Source organism: Pygoscelis adeliae, unplaced genomic scaffold, assembly GCF_000699105.1.
Source record: "Pygoscelis adeliae isolate BGI_AS28 unplaced genomic scaffold, ASM69910v1 Scaffold27, whole genome shotgun sequence".
NCBI classification, from domain to species: Eukaryota; Metazoa; Chordata; class Aves; order Sphenisciformes; family Spheniscidae; genus Pygoscelis; species Pygoscelis adeliae.
The window spans coordinates 6,376,883-6,392,727 of record NW_008825410.1 but is presented as its reverse complement, the minus strand read 5'-3'; the positions used below and the strand labels follow the sequence as shown (position 1 = coordinate 6,392,727).

Genomic DNA, 15,845 nt, shown 5'->3' with positions numbered 1-15,845 from the left:
TATTCTGATTTGCCATGTTGTTTTATAAAATTTGGCAGAACAGCCTCCTTCAGACAATCTCTAAAAGAGAAGAGTGACCATGTTCAGATCTTTGAGACAAGGTGTGTGTTCTCAGGAGAGGATTAGATCCAGTTTGCTAGATCCAGACTGATTAAAGGATTATTCCTTCAATCTCTGTAAAGAGAAAGGCTGGATTAAGATATTTTGCTACCTTTTGCATTAGCCATCCCTAGAAATGGCTGGTGTCTGTACAGGATATTTGGGGTTTTTTACTGACAATTCTACTCTGTTCTACTGTCCTCGTGCTCTCTTCCAAAGTCTAGTGCAAAGATAAGATCATACACCTAAGGAAGTGTCTTTTGTTGTATCTAACTACTGATAGACAAATTGACAAATTTACTAAGCCTTAGGGGTTACTTGAAGGAACCACAGATGTTGCTTAAAACTGTTGAAAAATCCCTGGGTTTTGAATTTTCCATTGAACTCTTGTAGAAGTCCTTCCATTTTCTTACCTTTCTGCAGAGCTCCACTTATGGGATAATGTGATAGACGAGGCATTAAGAAACCTCATTTGGGAAGGAACTTTCTTCTTCATTAGATTTTCCCCAAGAGAGCTTGATCAATTATTTTCTCATTTAAGTAGGTAATATGAAACACTATCATTAGAGTGAAAACAGTAGATGAGTGCGTAGCCAACAGGCAGAGTTGAGGAGAAGCAACCTAGTGCCAGAACTGTTACATTGTCATTGTTGATTATTATCTAGCAGTCACAGATATATCAAACACTGCTTCTTCTCTATCACTGCATGGGGTTTTGTTCTGTCTTATTTGTCTTCTCATCATAGAGCTTAAAATTGCAAGGACCCTTTTACACCATCAGGTGCAGTACCATGTCATTTAGAATTTTACTTTCAACTCTTTTTTTTTTTTTTTTCCCCCTTGGAGCAGATTAATTATGGTAGAAGTATTTGCAGCAGCCTATCTGTCACCAGAAAACAATAACGTAAGGCAGCCAGAACCATAGTGATAGACTTACTGGAATGGTATTACATGATCAGGTTAAACTTAACAAATTGAATTTGCTTCTATTTTGCTAAAAATCAGTTCCACAACGGATTATTAACAAAATGTCATTGCTGTGACTGAGGGATGTAAACCAGATATAGGTTTGTTGAGTATGTTTGTAGAAGAGATGTTTATATCTCAGATTTTAAATAGACATAGGGGATAAATGAACACGCAATGTGTTTTTCATCAAACACTGCCTAGGAACTTTCAGTACTTGAGAAACAGTGCTGGTTGCCGGCTGTATTTCAGATGATCTCCTTATCACATAGATCTCAGCAACAGAGGCACTGTGCAGACTTGGGTTTTTTGTTACCGTGTTTTCTTTTGTTTAAAATAGTATAAAGCAGGAATTATTGCTTTTAGTAAAGTTTCACTGCTATAAAACTAACCCAAGAATTCAGAAGTGGTTTATGCATTTACATGCTACCAAGTAAGTCTCGCTGATTGTAAGAGCATTAGAGAGCAAAGTCAATCTGACATCTGACGCTATTTTGTAAACATGAATATAGTGAACACTAATGTCTCTTCTGCCAAGACTCTCTGTTTGTTACCACGTGAACCACGAGCTTCGCTGGGGAACAAGCTTGACAATTCTTTGTCAAAGGTGGCCATTTCTGAAATAAGTAGGACAAAAGTGCAGAAGAGAGGAAAGGGCCTTTTTAGTACTCAAATAGCCATTTTGAACATACAAAAATGTAATTCTTGAGAAAGCTAGGGACCTGTAGGTTTGTTCTTACTGTCTTGAATCTGGGATACCTTATGTGTTGTGAATTCTGGAGGAACAGGGAAAGGTATGAAATATCTCGTACATGACAGATAGAAGAGAATCAAAAGTGACTCTTGTTAAGGCTATGGTTTACGTTCGTACCAGAAATGTTAACTGCAAGAGCATATTGCAAGTTCATTAGTATCTATTTCAAGTCATCAGGAATTTTCAGTTTATATTGCCTAAATCAAATAACTATCCATTATTAAAAAGTGTTTTTCTATGTCTTCATATGTAATACTAGTAGGCTGTAAAAGTGAAAGTGGTTAGCAATTGTTTTACTGAGAATTTGCAAAAGATTAGGCACATGCCCAGTGTCAGCTAATATGTCTCAGCTGGGAAGAAATAACTGAAAAAGAGTGACTGAAGAAGTGCAAGGAGACCTGATCGCTTGCAGTCTGGTGTAAACTGACTGGTGAATACCAGTGTTGGTATTTGCACCGTGCCATTTAAATCTTTTGTTGTTTGGGTTTTTTTCCCTTTAAAGCTGGAGTATGCTTTCTGATACCAACAAAAAGTGGGTAGGAACTGCTCTTGCTCTAGTTATGCTTCCTTCAAATTCAGACCATCCTTTCTGAGGTCCCTCTTGCCCGTGATCCAACATATGCTATAATTATGAAATGTCTGGAAAAAGATCTTCTGACAAATTAGTTTTTCTCCACCAATACTGAAACTTAACACATAGCAGAAATTATATTGGGGGGAGAAATGAAATGAGAGGAAGGGAAAGAAACAAAAAAACCCTCACTTCACTCTAGTGAAGTACATTATAATTACTTCTAAAAAACACAGCTCTGTGAAGGAGAATCAAGGTCAAGAATGGAGGGTTAATTAAGTGCAATCCAACCTAAGAATTTTGATGGCATATTAAAATATTACATGCTAGAAAAGAATTTACAACAAATAGTCATGTGCTTTCTTAGTGCACCCTAATAATGCCAGAAACGCTATGCCAGACAGTCAGCTACTCTGTTGTCTAGACAAATGGCATATTCTTGCTAATTGCAAGTACAAAAAGCCAAATTAAAAAGTAGGATTTGTGGCAGTAGGAAATTATAGAAAATGGACTATGCTCTCATAAGCTTTTTTCCTTCTTATTACTTGAGATGGAATTGAAATTCTGCACACGAAATTTTACTGATTTCGTCAACTATGAATATGTATTTTCCAAAATATATGGCTATGAACATATGGATTGTATTTTCAATGCATGTCTCAAGTTTAAGAGTTATTAAAAGTCATCTGTTTTGCAATATTCAAACTATTTCCAGTGTTAAAGCTCGGCTTCTTAGACATGATATTTTCCAGCAACATTTGCAGAGAATTGTGTGGGGTTTCTGTTTACCAATGAGAAGGAACTACAATGGAGAGGGCGTAATATTCTTTACATATTTGTTGTTGGTTTTGGCATTTACACAGTCATCTACAAGAACTTTCTCCTGGATACTTCCTTGTTCTGGTTTTCCTGTTATGTGTCTGTTTTTCCCTGTTTGTCTCAAAGTGAAAAGGGAGATGCTTTGCATTTGTTCAGGATGATGAATCACTATGCAATTTAGAGTGCGTTGCCACTTGTATTCATTTCTTTACCAAATTACAGAAGAGGCCTTATTCTCTGACTTTTGTTTGTATACTTAAGAAGTGCAATACCCACCCACTTCTGGATTGGGATGGCAGCCATAAAGTAGGTGTACTCTTGCTCCAGAGCTCATACTAAACCTTTGCACAGGAATATGTAGATGGCCTTTGAAGTCCTGAAATAGGACACACTACCAGTTGCTATTGATAAAACCACGCAAGACCGCCAAGACAACACCAACACACTTCAGCGTGGAATACAAAAGAATGATTTGTGTTTGTGTTCAGTATTCATAGCAGTGTCTCTTAAATAACAAGAGTCAAATTGCTGGTACCACGGTGTAGATAATAGTATCTCCTTCTGTGTGGTTCTCAGTGAAATTTCCAATGCTCTGTTGCCCTTTCTGAACATCAGAAGTCACAAACAGTTGCAACACATTGCTCCAAAACCATCAGTATGGATGGTGGAGGAAAACAGGTAAGAGCCCATACCATATGAGTTATGGTATTTGCATAGCGCAGACAAGCAGCTGGCAGGACAAATGCTAGAAAGTCCTTGCCAGAAAAGCCAAAAAGAGTTTTTGTGTGAAGTGGTGTGCTGGTGGATGCCATATCTGGTATGCAATGACAGGGGCACCTGGCATACTCTGAAACAATTGTCAGGCCTGTGATATGGCTGCTGTTCGCCCACCGTATACCCTGGCAAGGACAGCCTGGGCAGCTACCCAACAGACCAGTGCAGACTTTGTCCTGGTGCCTTCCCTGCAGTATGAGATTCCATGGAGAGACAGCAGAATTTGGCGTGGTCTTAAGACTGGAACGTGTCATAATAATTGCCTAGTCTATTCCCCTATGCATATCTCTTGCCATCTGTCTGGGATAGGTCAAGTTAGTTTCTGCTGGCCCCTGGGAAAAGGATGAGGGAGGGTTCCCCAGCCAGCTGCAGTAGGACAAAATGATGTCACGTATAGACACGTCTATAGCACTGGATTAGTGGTTGGTTGGCATTATCTTCGGCCAACATGTAAACGGTTGCTAGGCAGATTTAGGTTGCCAGGTAATCCTGTGTTTAACGGTCTCTGGCAGTGTCAGAGCTGAGACCCTGGGGAGGAGGAACTGCCACATCGTGCTCCATTTGGGTGCCTTGCAGCTGTAATGTGGAGGTGGACCACCCTAGACATGACTACAGGCCTTGTCCTTTATTTATGGGAGTATCGGGGGAGGTTCCTCTGTAGAGAAGCAGCATTCCTTTGGGTCACCCTGACTGCTGGGGTCCTGTGGATTGCACTGTGGGAGCCTGCCTTCACAGGGTTATTGGCCAGATCGCTTTCACGGTATCCTTCACGACCAAAGCCAAGACAACACGAACTGTCTGAGAATTTGCCCTGAAGTGAGCTCCTGCAGGACGATACAGAGACAGCTATAAAACCTTTGATCCTTCTGCTACAACTGGTGAAGTGCTGCGCTGAAGTATGCCCCTCTGGAGTCCCCCTGCCTGCCCCGTCTCCTGTCGTCTTTGCAAAAGGAAGCGGCACCAGCCCTCTGTGATCCCTGCACCCCCCTGCACCAGGGTGTTGCTCTGCACTGCCGCCGATGGGAGCTTGGCAGTGACTTCAATGCAACGAGACGTCTACGCAGGGTCTCCCATTGTGCTCGGTCCTGTTATGAGAGACATAAAAGGAAGAAGGCACTTCTTACATTCTCCTACGTGACCCAGAGCAACAGCTCCGCGTGTGGATTTTTTGTTCTTTTGGGGAGAAGGGAATGAAGGTGGGTCTAGTAAAATAAATTGCAGGACTTTTTGTTTTGATTAAAGCCTTTGTGTAACTACTGCTTATATTTTCTGTAGTCACATTCAAAAGGCTACACTCACAATAGAAGGCAGCTTATTTTTAAGATGAGAGGAAGAATTGACAAAAGGTTACAGTAAAGCAAGAAAAGCTAACAACATTGATAAAGTATGCCCTTATTATAAAATTATCAGCCCTAATCCTTACTTTGATATAAACCTGTTTTTGGTTTCCAGCTGCAGGCTAAAAATTGTTGCAATGATAATATGCTTTCTCAAATACAATGGCAAGGTAAAGAAAAGCAATCCAAATATATGTATCAAAACTAACCATGTTTTCTTATGTTAAAAAGGCATTTTTTGTCTCTGGAGAAATGCCACATTCATGCCTAAAGCATAAAATACAGTGAAGGAATAGATGGCAGTATTTAAAACATGCAGATGAGCTCCAGAAACCTCTAAGGGCATTAGCATAGCTGGCTGCAAAGAAGGTACTATTTATCTTAGGAATCACTGGGTAATGTGTAACATATACAGAAAAGAGAGGTACAAGGTCAGGTCTCTTACGCTTAGGAGCCCTGGTAGTTTGGAATTGGAGGTATTTTTTATGAGGTTCTCTGCCATTTAACTTCCAGGAAAAAATACTGTAGAAAACAAATTCTTTCAACCTTTCCTTTTCTCTCTCATTTTCTGTGTAGAAAAACAAGATATTTTCTTTTTTTTTTTAATCTTGAGAGTGCCTGAAAACTAAGAATAGATGAAAGAGAAAAATACTAACCAGCTTCTTCCAGAAAAATTCCTGTATCTATAGATTCATATATTTTAGGGTTTCAAAGGAACATTATGATTATCTAGTCAGAACTGCCTGACAGGCTGTAAAACCTCCCCAAGTAATCTCTCCATCAAGCACATAACATCTGTTTGAGTAATTGCATACCTCATAGAGAGATACCCAGTCATAACTTAAAGGCTGCAAGTGATGAAGTTCTGCAGTCCCTACTCAGAATTTGACTCAATGAAAACATTGGCATATTCTGCTGTCTGTTAGGTTTGGAGGAACAAAAAGAAATACCTGGCTTTAAATAGAGCCTTGTTTGAAATCTGTACGAATAAACTGTACAGAATTTAAAACAAACAAAAAGAGAATGCATCATAAGAATACTTGTGCACCGCCTTCTCTTTTGTAAGGATGCAAAACCACATTCTATCCTTTTTCTTGGGCTTTTCAGAGAATACTGACAAAACAGATGAATCCTGCAGGTGGATCTCTTTGGGTTTAAGCTGATTTAGTTTTCTAATTCAGTGACCTATAGGAATAGTTTCCAGCCCTCTGCATGATGCATTGTTCCTAATATACAATCTAGTCTTGTTTTATGTGTGGTAATGCTCCAACTTCAGTATCTTTTTAAAGATACTAATGTCAAGAGACTTACAGCAGAGGCACCAACTTCAAGTAGTGAGATAAGTTCTCTCACAGGTGCCATAGAAATTCAATCTTCCTTACGCTAACGAGACTTCAGGTGTTCAGACTTGACACCAGGGCAAAATGGTGACTGAACTGCTCACTTACTGACAAATACCACGAAAGCATCTGAGCTTTGTGGCAGAAATAAGGACTAACTGGCTTTCTCATCAACGTGTTTGTGCCTGTGGTGGAAGCTGTATAAATATACTTGGTTGTTAAATGTGATCAAGAAACCTGATAAATATATATAACCAAAAGATGGCATTTTCTGAACAGATGCGGATGCAATATGTTCACAGATCATGTCAGGATGTGAACCTATGCTCGTATGCAACTTTAAAGTACACACTGCCAGAAATTACTTGCCCTCTTTCAGACACATTAATAAATAGTAGAAAATATTTCAGTATACAATAACATTGCTAAAACATGATCATACTGGTAATCTTGTTTTCTGTGGTAGCGAACATTATGCATACATAAACATTCAAACTATGGTAGCTCTGCTCTTTGAAATAACAAATGTTTCCAATAGTCATTTGCACCATCCGATACAAGAATAGATTTTGCTTACATCCAGTGGTGTCCTGCTATTGCTTGAATTGACTGTCATAGCTGAAGGTCATGGAGTGACTCGGTGCCAATACAAACAGATGAAATACTGGGAAACCACTTTTAAAAAATCTTACCTTACTAAAAGCGAGCTCAAACTCCTGAAAAATGTAAACTTTGAAAAGAGAAGCATCAGTCATGGCTTCTCAGCTCATCTTTCAAAGTTAAATCAACACAAAAAGCAGTCATAATATTTGCACACCTAAATAAAACAAGCTAGGATTTTACTTTGGGACTTAAAACAGCTCAGTTCATTTCCCTAGTCAGATAGAGACTTCCTGTGTGACCTTGGATAATTTGTTTCAGACAAGGTTTTTGAAGTATGTAAATGCCTAGATGTACATTTAGATGTGCATTGGGGTATTTGCGACAGATTCTCATAACAGGCGCTGAAAATGAGTGCATATCTACCTTTAAAATTACCTTTAAGTGTTTTTCCCAAGGGTAGTCTGTGGATGGCTAGGGGTCCACAAGCCCATGAATCTGGGCTATTATAAATGATGAAATTCAGAAGTATTTTCGCTTTAAATGTTGGTGATAAGGTAATATGGTGCTCATGAAGCCTTTGAGAACTGATAGTGCTCTAGGAGAGTAGACTCTGTTCCCCTCTGTAATATGAGAATAGCTGTACCTTCACTAGGAGCTGTCAAATAAACACAGGACACATTGTGAGACAGTCATATTGTGTCGTAATGTAGCCATATTTCAAGCTTGAGTTAAGACAAGGAAAAGAAAATATCCACCTGCTGCATAAAGAATATATATTTGTTCGGTAACTTGTTCTCTCTATTTCCCCAGTTCATCAGAGGAGGGAGAAAGAACGTATCTCAATTCTCATATAAAAATATAAATTAGGTAGAGAGGAGTCCTTATGCCAAAAATTGATAGCATGTAAGCAGCAGAAATCGCACAGTTGAGTGTTGTTCAGTACCTCCTGGAAGTTGCTCAGCACCTCAGAATCAGGGCAGAATTTGTATATTTGTATATTTCAGGCTTGACTCTGCAATACTAAATTAAATGAGTCATCTTTAACTTATGCAGAAAACCCTTGAAATCAAGAGGACTAATTACACAAAAATCACTGAAGACAGAAGGAGTTGCAGTGAGGCGCTAAGAGAGCACAACTGCATGCACAATTGAAAAAGATCTTTCCACAATGCACGTCACATTTGTATGAATAAGCTAATTGCTGACTGGAAGGCACTGTTGGTGTTTATTAAACATGATGGCTCAGAAGCAACATCTGGCTCAAGGAATCCCTTGATTTGAGGAGCCTGGAAGGGATATCAGGGAAAAATAATTTAAACGTATTTCTTATAATCACTCATAAGCATTTGCTATGAGCAACCATCAGAGGTGGGATAAGGCAGAAGGTGGTTACTCTGACAGTTACTATAGTCCAATGCTTGACTGTCACAGATTCCATCGCATGTATGAGAAACCATATTACAGTCAGAAAAGGACAGTCTCAGATTTCTAGATCATAAACTTCAACATTTACACTTGTCATTTTTCACCTGCCACAGTGGACCATTAAAATATGTCTACCGAGGGTCTTTATGTTGACAAAGTAGATAATGCAGATATTACAATCAGATTGCTGTATGCCATTTAAGAGGTTAGTTTTGCTATACTTTTTAGTTTTATAGAAATACATTTATTCTTTGTACTAAGAGGCAACAAATTTTTCTGCTTCAAATTATTCAACTATGGTTAGTCCACTTTAATTATTGCATATAAAAGTGTTTTATTCTTTTCTTCAATCAGACTGAGAGAGATCACTTAGAGCATTCAACTAGAACAGTCTCAATAAAAACTAATCAAAAGCTCCTGTGAGTCTGAGCATGGGATCTGGTAAGCTCAGTAACAAATAAAACATAATTCTAAACATTCATGTTTACAAAAAAAATTACAAAATCTGAACAATAAGTTAATAAAGTGAAATAGTTATCTACTGTTCAGATATAAAAATCCCAGTAACTTAATTTATATTTCACTATAGCAGACATGACAAAATTGTGAATAACGCTATCCACTGTCATAAGTGGTACTTCAAGATTTCCAACAGAAAACTTATATTTTAATTTTCTGTTCATATATAGCCAAAAGTAAGAGGCAAAGCCAGCCTAATAGTAATCCAAGGTTCTGTAGGAGAAACATCAACCAGGGTCGCCGTGTCTGAATGTGAGTCATTTCAGGAAGCTAAAAAAAGAATAAGACACCAGAATGAGAGCCAGATATATTCATCTCTGGGAAAAAAAGTCTTATGGGAAAACAAGGCAAACTTCATTTAAAAAAACTTTCAAAATGCTGAGTTTCTGAACATAGCTATTAATCTGCAGCATGTTCTGTACATCGTAACAACACTGATCTTGACAGTGAAATATTTAAATTAATCAAACTCTACCCATTTTGGTTCTTTTACTAGCACCGACAAGAATTATAAATGAGATTACAATATTTGTTAACTTCTCAATAGTTTTTAGTAATTTTATACAGCTGTCTGTAAGGAAATGCTTATTGAGTAAAATTAGTGATTCCCTTTTGCGGGAATAAACTAGTTTGAGTTTTCTTGTTTCGGTACTATATATAGGGTCAATCCTGCTCTTACTGAAATAACTGGCAACACTCCTATTTACTTGGGCTTTAGTAAACATACAAATAGAAAACAGGATTTTTTACATATGCTTGAAAAAATTATGTTTAATATTTTTCTCTGTGAGTTTTAAATCAAGTTAAAAGCTACTTAGATTGACCTTCCACCCTATATGGTCTCTTTTATCAAAGTTTTAAATAAAATGTATGTCTCAGCAGAGCCTGTGAAAATGATGCCTCGGGCTCAGACTCTCTTGGTATTTATGCGTTATGTATTATAGACACCAGGGGAGACACTAATGACTGCTGATCATTTCACGTCAACTTTGGAAATAAATATAGAGCAATGGCCTGGTACTGACCTTTGGTTTTGGTTGGGGTTTTTTTGTCTATTTGTTGTGAACTTCAAAACAAGAGCGAGTGGTCCTGGCACTCTCCCATCACGTTGCCTTCCTGCTCCACTCACAGCCTGTGCTTGAATGAAGCTACTTGTTTCCTCTGCTCTTTAGAGCCTCCTCACAGGAGCTGTAACAGCATCAGCCACTGGGAGACAGTGGAGTGGTGCTGACCAAGGAGGCTAACAGGGTATGTTTACATCTATTTGCTATGCTTGTCCTTCCCTCTGTCAGAGGGGGGTCTCTGGGTCTGCTTCTCCTGCACTCTTCTTTCTCTGGAAGTTGGCATGGGCCCAAAAGAAAACTATAGTGAAAAATCTGCCTCCACTTTAAAGTTTTGCATAAAAATAACAGGCAAACCCAAAGGTCCTTGATCTTTGTAACAACTAGACAGTGGTTTAAATTATGGTACAAATTTGTGTCTTAGAAACCCATGTAGTTACATTTAATTTGTATTTAAGGATCATCAGAAACATTTAATCTAAAGCCAATGTAAACACCTCAAAGTTCTGTTGTAAATCAAAATCTGAACTGACAGCTTGTAAGTGTTCGGAGCACATGGGTTTTGTTTTGTATATAAGTAAAAACTGTTAATTAAGACCTAGGCCTGAATCCAAGGTTCTAGTCTAGACCTTTGTTCTTTCTAATTTATCCTTACAATCAGTTTATTTTGTCCTCTTCCCCAGTGCATGAGTGAACAAGTTCTCTAAATAGGAAACTTTTTCGCCTCCCACTGCAAAAGCTAGTATTTGCTCTTATAGCTGTCAGTGCCAATTTATGAGTTACACACATGGACAGTAGGTTCCTAAGAAAGTTTTAAAAAGGAATTCTCAGCAGGTAGTACCCTTCCTACGTCCCATGCACATCTCTGCTCCCTCCACCTAGCCTATGTGCATGTTATCAAGCGCACAGACCATTTCTGTAGCCTTACCTAGTGTGACATCCCTGCTTATCTCTTTGAAAATAAAAGCTGATTGCTGACACAGTATCAGCCATTGTTCCCCAACTCTCTCTGAACTCGCCTATACACAAATGTGTGTGGTACAGCAGAGAAATGCTTGTTGTTTGGGAAGCATAAGTCTATTCAACTGGCAGATGCAAAACACTTCACAAATTAAGGGAAGATAGCACCGCATCCAAGCTGTTGGATGCCATCACACTTACTAATGCTTGAAGTCTGTTGGAGGGAAAAGAGTTACTGTTAATCAAGGGACTACTCTATTCCCACTCCAGCTCATGTTTTCATCATGAGCGCAGAAAAGATATAAAGAATTAGGAAGCAGCATGCTGAAAGAAGGCATGAGGGGCTCTCAGCCATGTGCTGGCTAAATGAGTTCTACCAACCTGGGACATATATGGCACGACTGCTGCACTGCTACAGTCTGATAAATCACTTTAAAAATACTCCTTTATCTCCAAAATCGGAAAGATTTTTAAGGTTAGTCAGAGGAAACGTCAGTTAGTTGCCTCAAGGAGTGGTTGGCTAGCTGCTATTTCTTGCTATCCTTACTGTCTTTCTTGCTTCTATCTCCCTCCTTTCAAATTAGACAGTAAGTCTTTCTGGTCAGGAACTATATAAACCAATAGGATCTGTACAATCAGAAATGACGTCCCAGTCCTTGGGGTTTAATACAATACATGTGATTTCATAAATATTTATCCATAATGATTACTTCATAGATACTCATTAAATGAGTAGGGCTGATAGAGGCTGATACAGGATTTTCAAGTTTGTTTCCCAAGAGGAAAAGGGGACATGTTTTGTCAAAGAAACAATTCATTAGGAGTGAGCTGGTCTGTTCCATTCCATATACTGGTGTCTCAAGTTTCAATTCAGATTAAAGGTATGTTAAAGAAAAGGTATGTTATTAATTAAAAGATCTTTGGAAATAGTGCAAAGTTATGATTATACTTATGACCTCTAAACAGATATCAAGTACAACAAATCTCACTGTACTGCTCATAAAAAGCTGTTTTTCAGGGGATTTAATTTTGGTTAAACAACAACTAAACCCACAATATTACAGGTGTTTACTCACATGCATATCTTGAAGCAACAAACAATTTATGTTGCAATATTACACCTGTGCATACACATTTGCAAGACAAAGTACTCCTCCCTTCACTTTCCCCAACTACTGGGAAGATGAAATTTTGCAGAATTCCTTGGTGAAAAATGATGAAAGATATAAATAATTTTATCTTTTGTCCTTTTCCTCAGATTTCTAAAATGATTAGTCTACCCTGCTTGTTAATGGAGCTAGAATGCCATTTGTAGAAATGAAAAAACTTTAATTAATCACAGAAGTAGTTTCGTGCAACCTTGACTGAGGTGGCAGTCTCACAGTGCTGTCCTGTCAATGAACCTTCACTTCACACCCCTCAATGTTCCTCAATGCAGACACCAGCAAGGCTGTTCAGTTTTATTTAACTGCTGCTCTCTTAACTCCTGCTCTGACAAGCACATGAATATGTGAAAGCCCATAAAACAAATACTGAAAGTTACAGTTAAGCTTTGTACACCATTAAGCATTTGTACACCATTGGCAGGAACACTGATGATTGCTATTTGTAGATGAGAATGCAGCAGAGAATAGAAGTTATTTCTGTGCAGAAAGTTAAAAAATACGTAAAGCATGGCTGATTTTCTTTTGAGATGTACTATGCAAACATATGAAACTTTTCAGATCTATAGATTCCTGCATTTTTTTTTAAATAAAATAATCCCTGTGATATTCAACACTTGCACTTCTGACAAACACAGGTGACCAACCCAATGGCAGTTCTTTTGACAAAATGCAGAGAAAGCCTAATTGGAATCCTATTAGTAAAAAGGAGGTGAGAGAAATAAGATCCTCCCCTCTCTCTCCCTTCTTTCTCCTCTTCACCTCAAGAACAAGATTATGGTGACAAGCTGAGAACAAGGGAAAACACGTCCCTGTCTCTGCCTGGAACGGTGTCATCTCTTGGGATTTACAGCAGGCACATTGCTTTGAAGACTCAGGGAAAAACAGGTGTTGTTCTAGGAGCTTGTGAATCCCTGATGGATGCTGATCCTACACTGCAGGAAAAATACGCCTAAATCATTCTTAGCCACATTAATAAAACCGTGCCTATTGAGTAGGTAGGCAGCCTCACTTCCAACTTTCTTTGTGTTAGAACAAGATGCAACTTGGTACACAGTGTTCTTGTCTGTTATTTACCACCTCAGTCAGGACTGTTGACACATCCACAATTCTTAGGCAGTTCTCTCATCAGCTCTTAGGAGCACTTTATGTTCACTTTGCTTTTGTTACAGTAGCAAAAATAGACTAAAATACACCCAAGGTCTAAGGTCAATTATTACAAGTAGATTTTTAAATAGGTTATAATACTGGCATGGCATATCAGGTTTAAAGCATTATGCTTGAACCTGGTAAATGATATCTCAGGCATGAGGTGGGGGGTGGTAGTGAACACAACAGAGGCAGCCAGGCTTGGGAAAAACACAGTAATAATTTATGAAGAGGCAGACCTCTTTTTTTTCCCCTCTTGATCTAATAACTCAAAATATTCCGTCTTTGTTCAGAAGCTTGCAAGCAACTTTACATTAACACGCGTTGGTTAAAGAGCTGTGTGACAAAGCTGGCAAGGTAATTAAGTTCTGCATTGTTACAAGTGTAACAGTTAGCCATCTCTTCAATAAATGATGTGGCCTGAGGCATCTGCATGAGTTATGATTTCACCACATTCTTCCACAGTCCTTAGACCTTCCTCTTACTGTATATCTTCACACTTTATTTTTTTATAGTCAGATCATTGCTGTTGAACTGGGAGTATGAAAAATGTTGGGCAAATATGAAGAAGTTGAGGCAATCTGATGGGTTTTTAATTGCTTAGGGGCTCATCCAAACCTCCCTGAGATAGAAAGGCTGGCCAGGAAGAGCACAGGATAAGCATCTTGCATTTTAGTTCAGAAACAGCAAATTCATGTTAAAACAATGGATGAAAAATATATAAAGAAAAGGGCAGTAAAAAGAAAAAAAGTAAACAACCTCTTCAAGATTTTAAAAAACCCTGCAGGTTCAAATGTTTCTTTATGTTGTATTCAGCAACTCTATCAGGCCTGAAAAATATATTGTTTACCTTTCCCCCTTTAAAAGTTCTTCATGCCTTTCTCATATATTACCCTCTTAATGGTCTTTATTTGACCTTTTTATTACTAATTACACCTAGCATGGCAGTGACACGAAACAAGACTATTGTTCTAAGCACTGTACACACACAGGGCAGACAACATGCTCTTCCCAAGAAGCATATGAACTCTTTTTCCCTCCAAGTTCATCCACCTGCATTTGTCTGGCACTCATCTGTCATGTGGCTATGTTAAAAGGAAAATATAACAATAGACTGAAATTCTCACCATTTCTGCTAAAGATAAATACAAGAACATTCCAGCTGTAACAGTAAAAATCCAGTTTTGAATGCATGGGTCAGTTGATACAGAAAGGCCAATATAAAGTCCTAAGAATGCTGTTAACGCACTTATGAAATTCATCAAAATTGCAATCTTCGTGGGGAGCCCTGTACTTAGCAGCACAGCAAAATCTCCTGCATAGAGAAAAAGACAGAAAATTTATTATTTAGCTGGTAAATGTATTTGTAAGGCTCTTGGTAATAAAACTTGAAGGAAAATAATTAAGATATGCACAAAGATAGAGAATGATGGAGGACTGCCCTTAGATTTCTGTAGAACTAGTTATAAACTCATCCTGTGTGAAAAAAACAAAAACAAAAAACTCATATTGACTTGTATTTGTTTAGCTGTTCCTAAAGATAGCATACAGTATAGAGGAGCGGCTTTCTGTTAGTTCTCGATGTTCTGTTGTTCTGTGACATTTCCAACTTGGATACATGCAAAAGTGAAGTCACATGCTTTCCCAGAGTTTCTAAATCTTTCTCGACTGGGAACTTGCCAGTTCAAATCATGGGAGTGTATTTGCAGCATGGTCCTTGAGTGTTTTACAGGTGCTGCAAGGCAGAAGAACATATGCCAGTCTGATTCCAGTTTCAGTTCAATTCCACTGATTTCAGACCTAATTAACTTTGGTAAATTGCACATCAGAATCCCATCACAGATTTTTCTTCTAAAATAAATTATTTCATAACAGGTACACAGTAAAAGATTTTGGAAATTCTTCTCTGAGAGTGTAGAAATGCCACTTTGACACTGGGGAACTACTGCCCCAGAATTAAGAAGGTCTGTCTTTGGAGTTAACTGTTCAGTATTTTGGTAATTTCTTTGCTATGCAAACAAGAGTTACCAGTTTTACAGCAATTCCCTATCCCACCTTTTTGTTTGGGGAAGTTCTCTACATAGACAACACATGAAATCTTCAGTCATTTAAGAATAGAAATGAGAATCTGCAGTTCTCATCTCAAACTTGCCAGCTTATATATGTTTATCAACACACTGTCGGGAACAACTTCAGCTGTACTGAAAGATTTACCACAAGGAGATAATTGAGGGCAATGTTCAATAGAACAATCTTCCTGTCCTGCCTGCTAGTAAAATGGGTCATATATCTTCTTTTATTATCT

General features: G+C 38.3%; 1 protein-coding gene across 1 annotated transcript in view; it reads right to left on the bottom strand.

The window, feature by feature from the left end:
• Positions 1-8,874: 8,874 nt before the first annotated feature.
• Positions 8,875-15,845, bottom strand: part of SLC39A12 (solute carrier family 39 (zinc transporter), member 12) — a 35,616-nt gene continuing 28,645 nt past the window's right edge. The window contains exons 11-12 of the mRNA XM_009330553.1: positions 14,668-14,855; positions 8,875-9,477 (exon numbers count right to left, since the gene is read on the bottom strand). Of these exons, the coding sequence (XP_009328828.1) occupies positions 9,349-9,477; positions 14,668-14,855 (317 nt within the window). The 3' untranslated portion in view covers positions 8,875-9,348. The remainder of the gene's footprint in view (positions 9,478-14,667; positions 14,856-15,845) is intronic.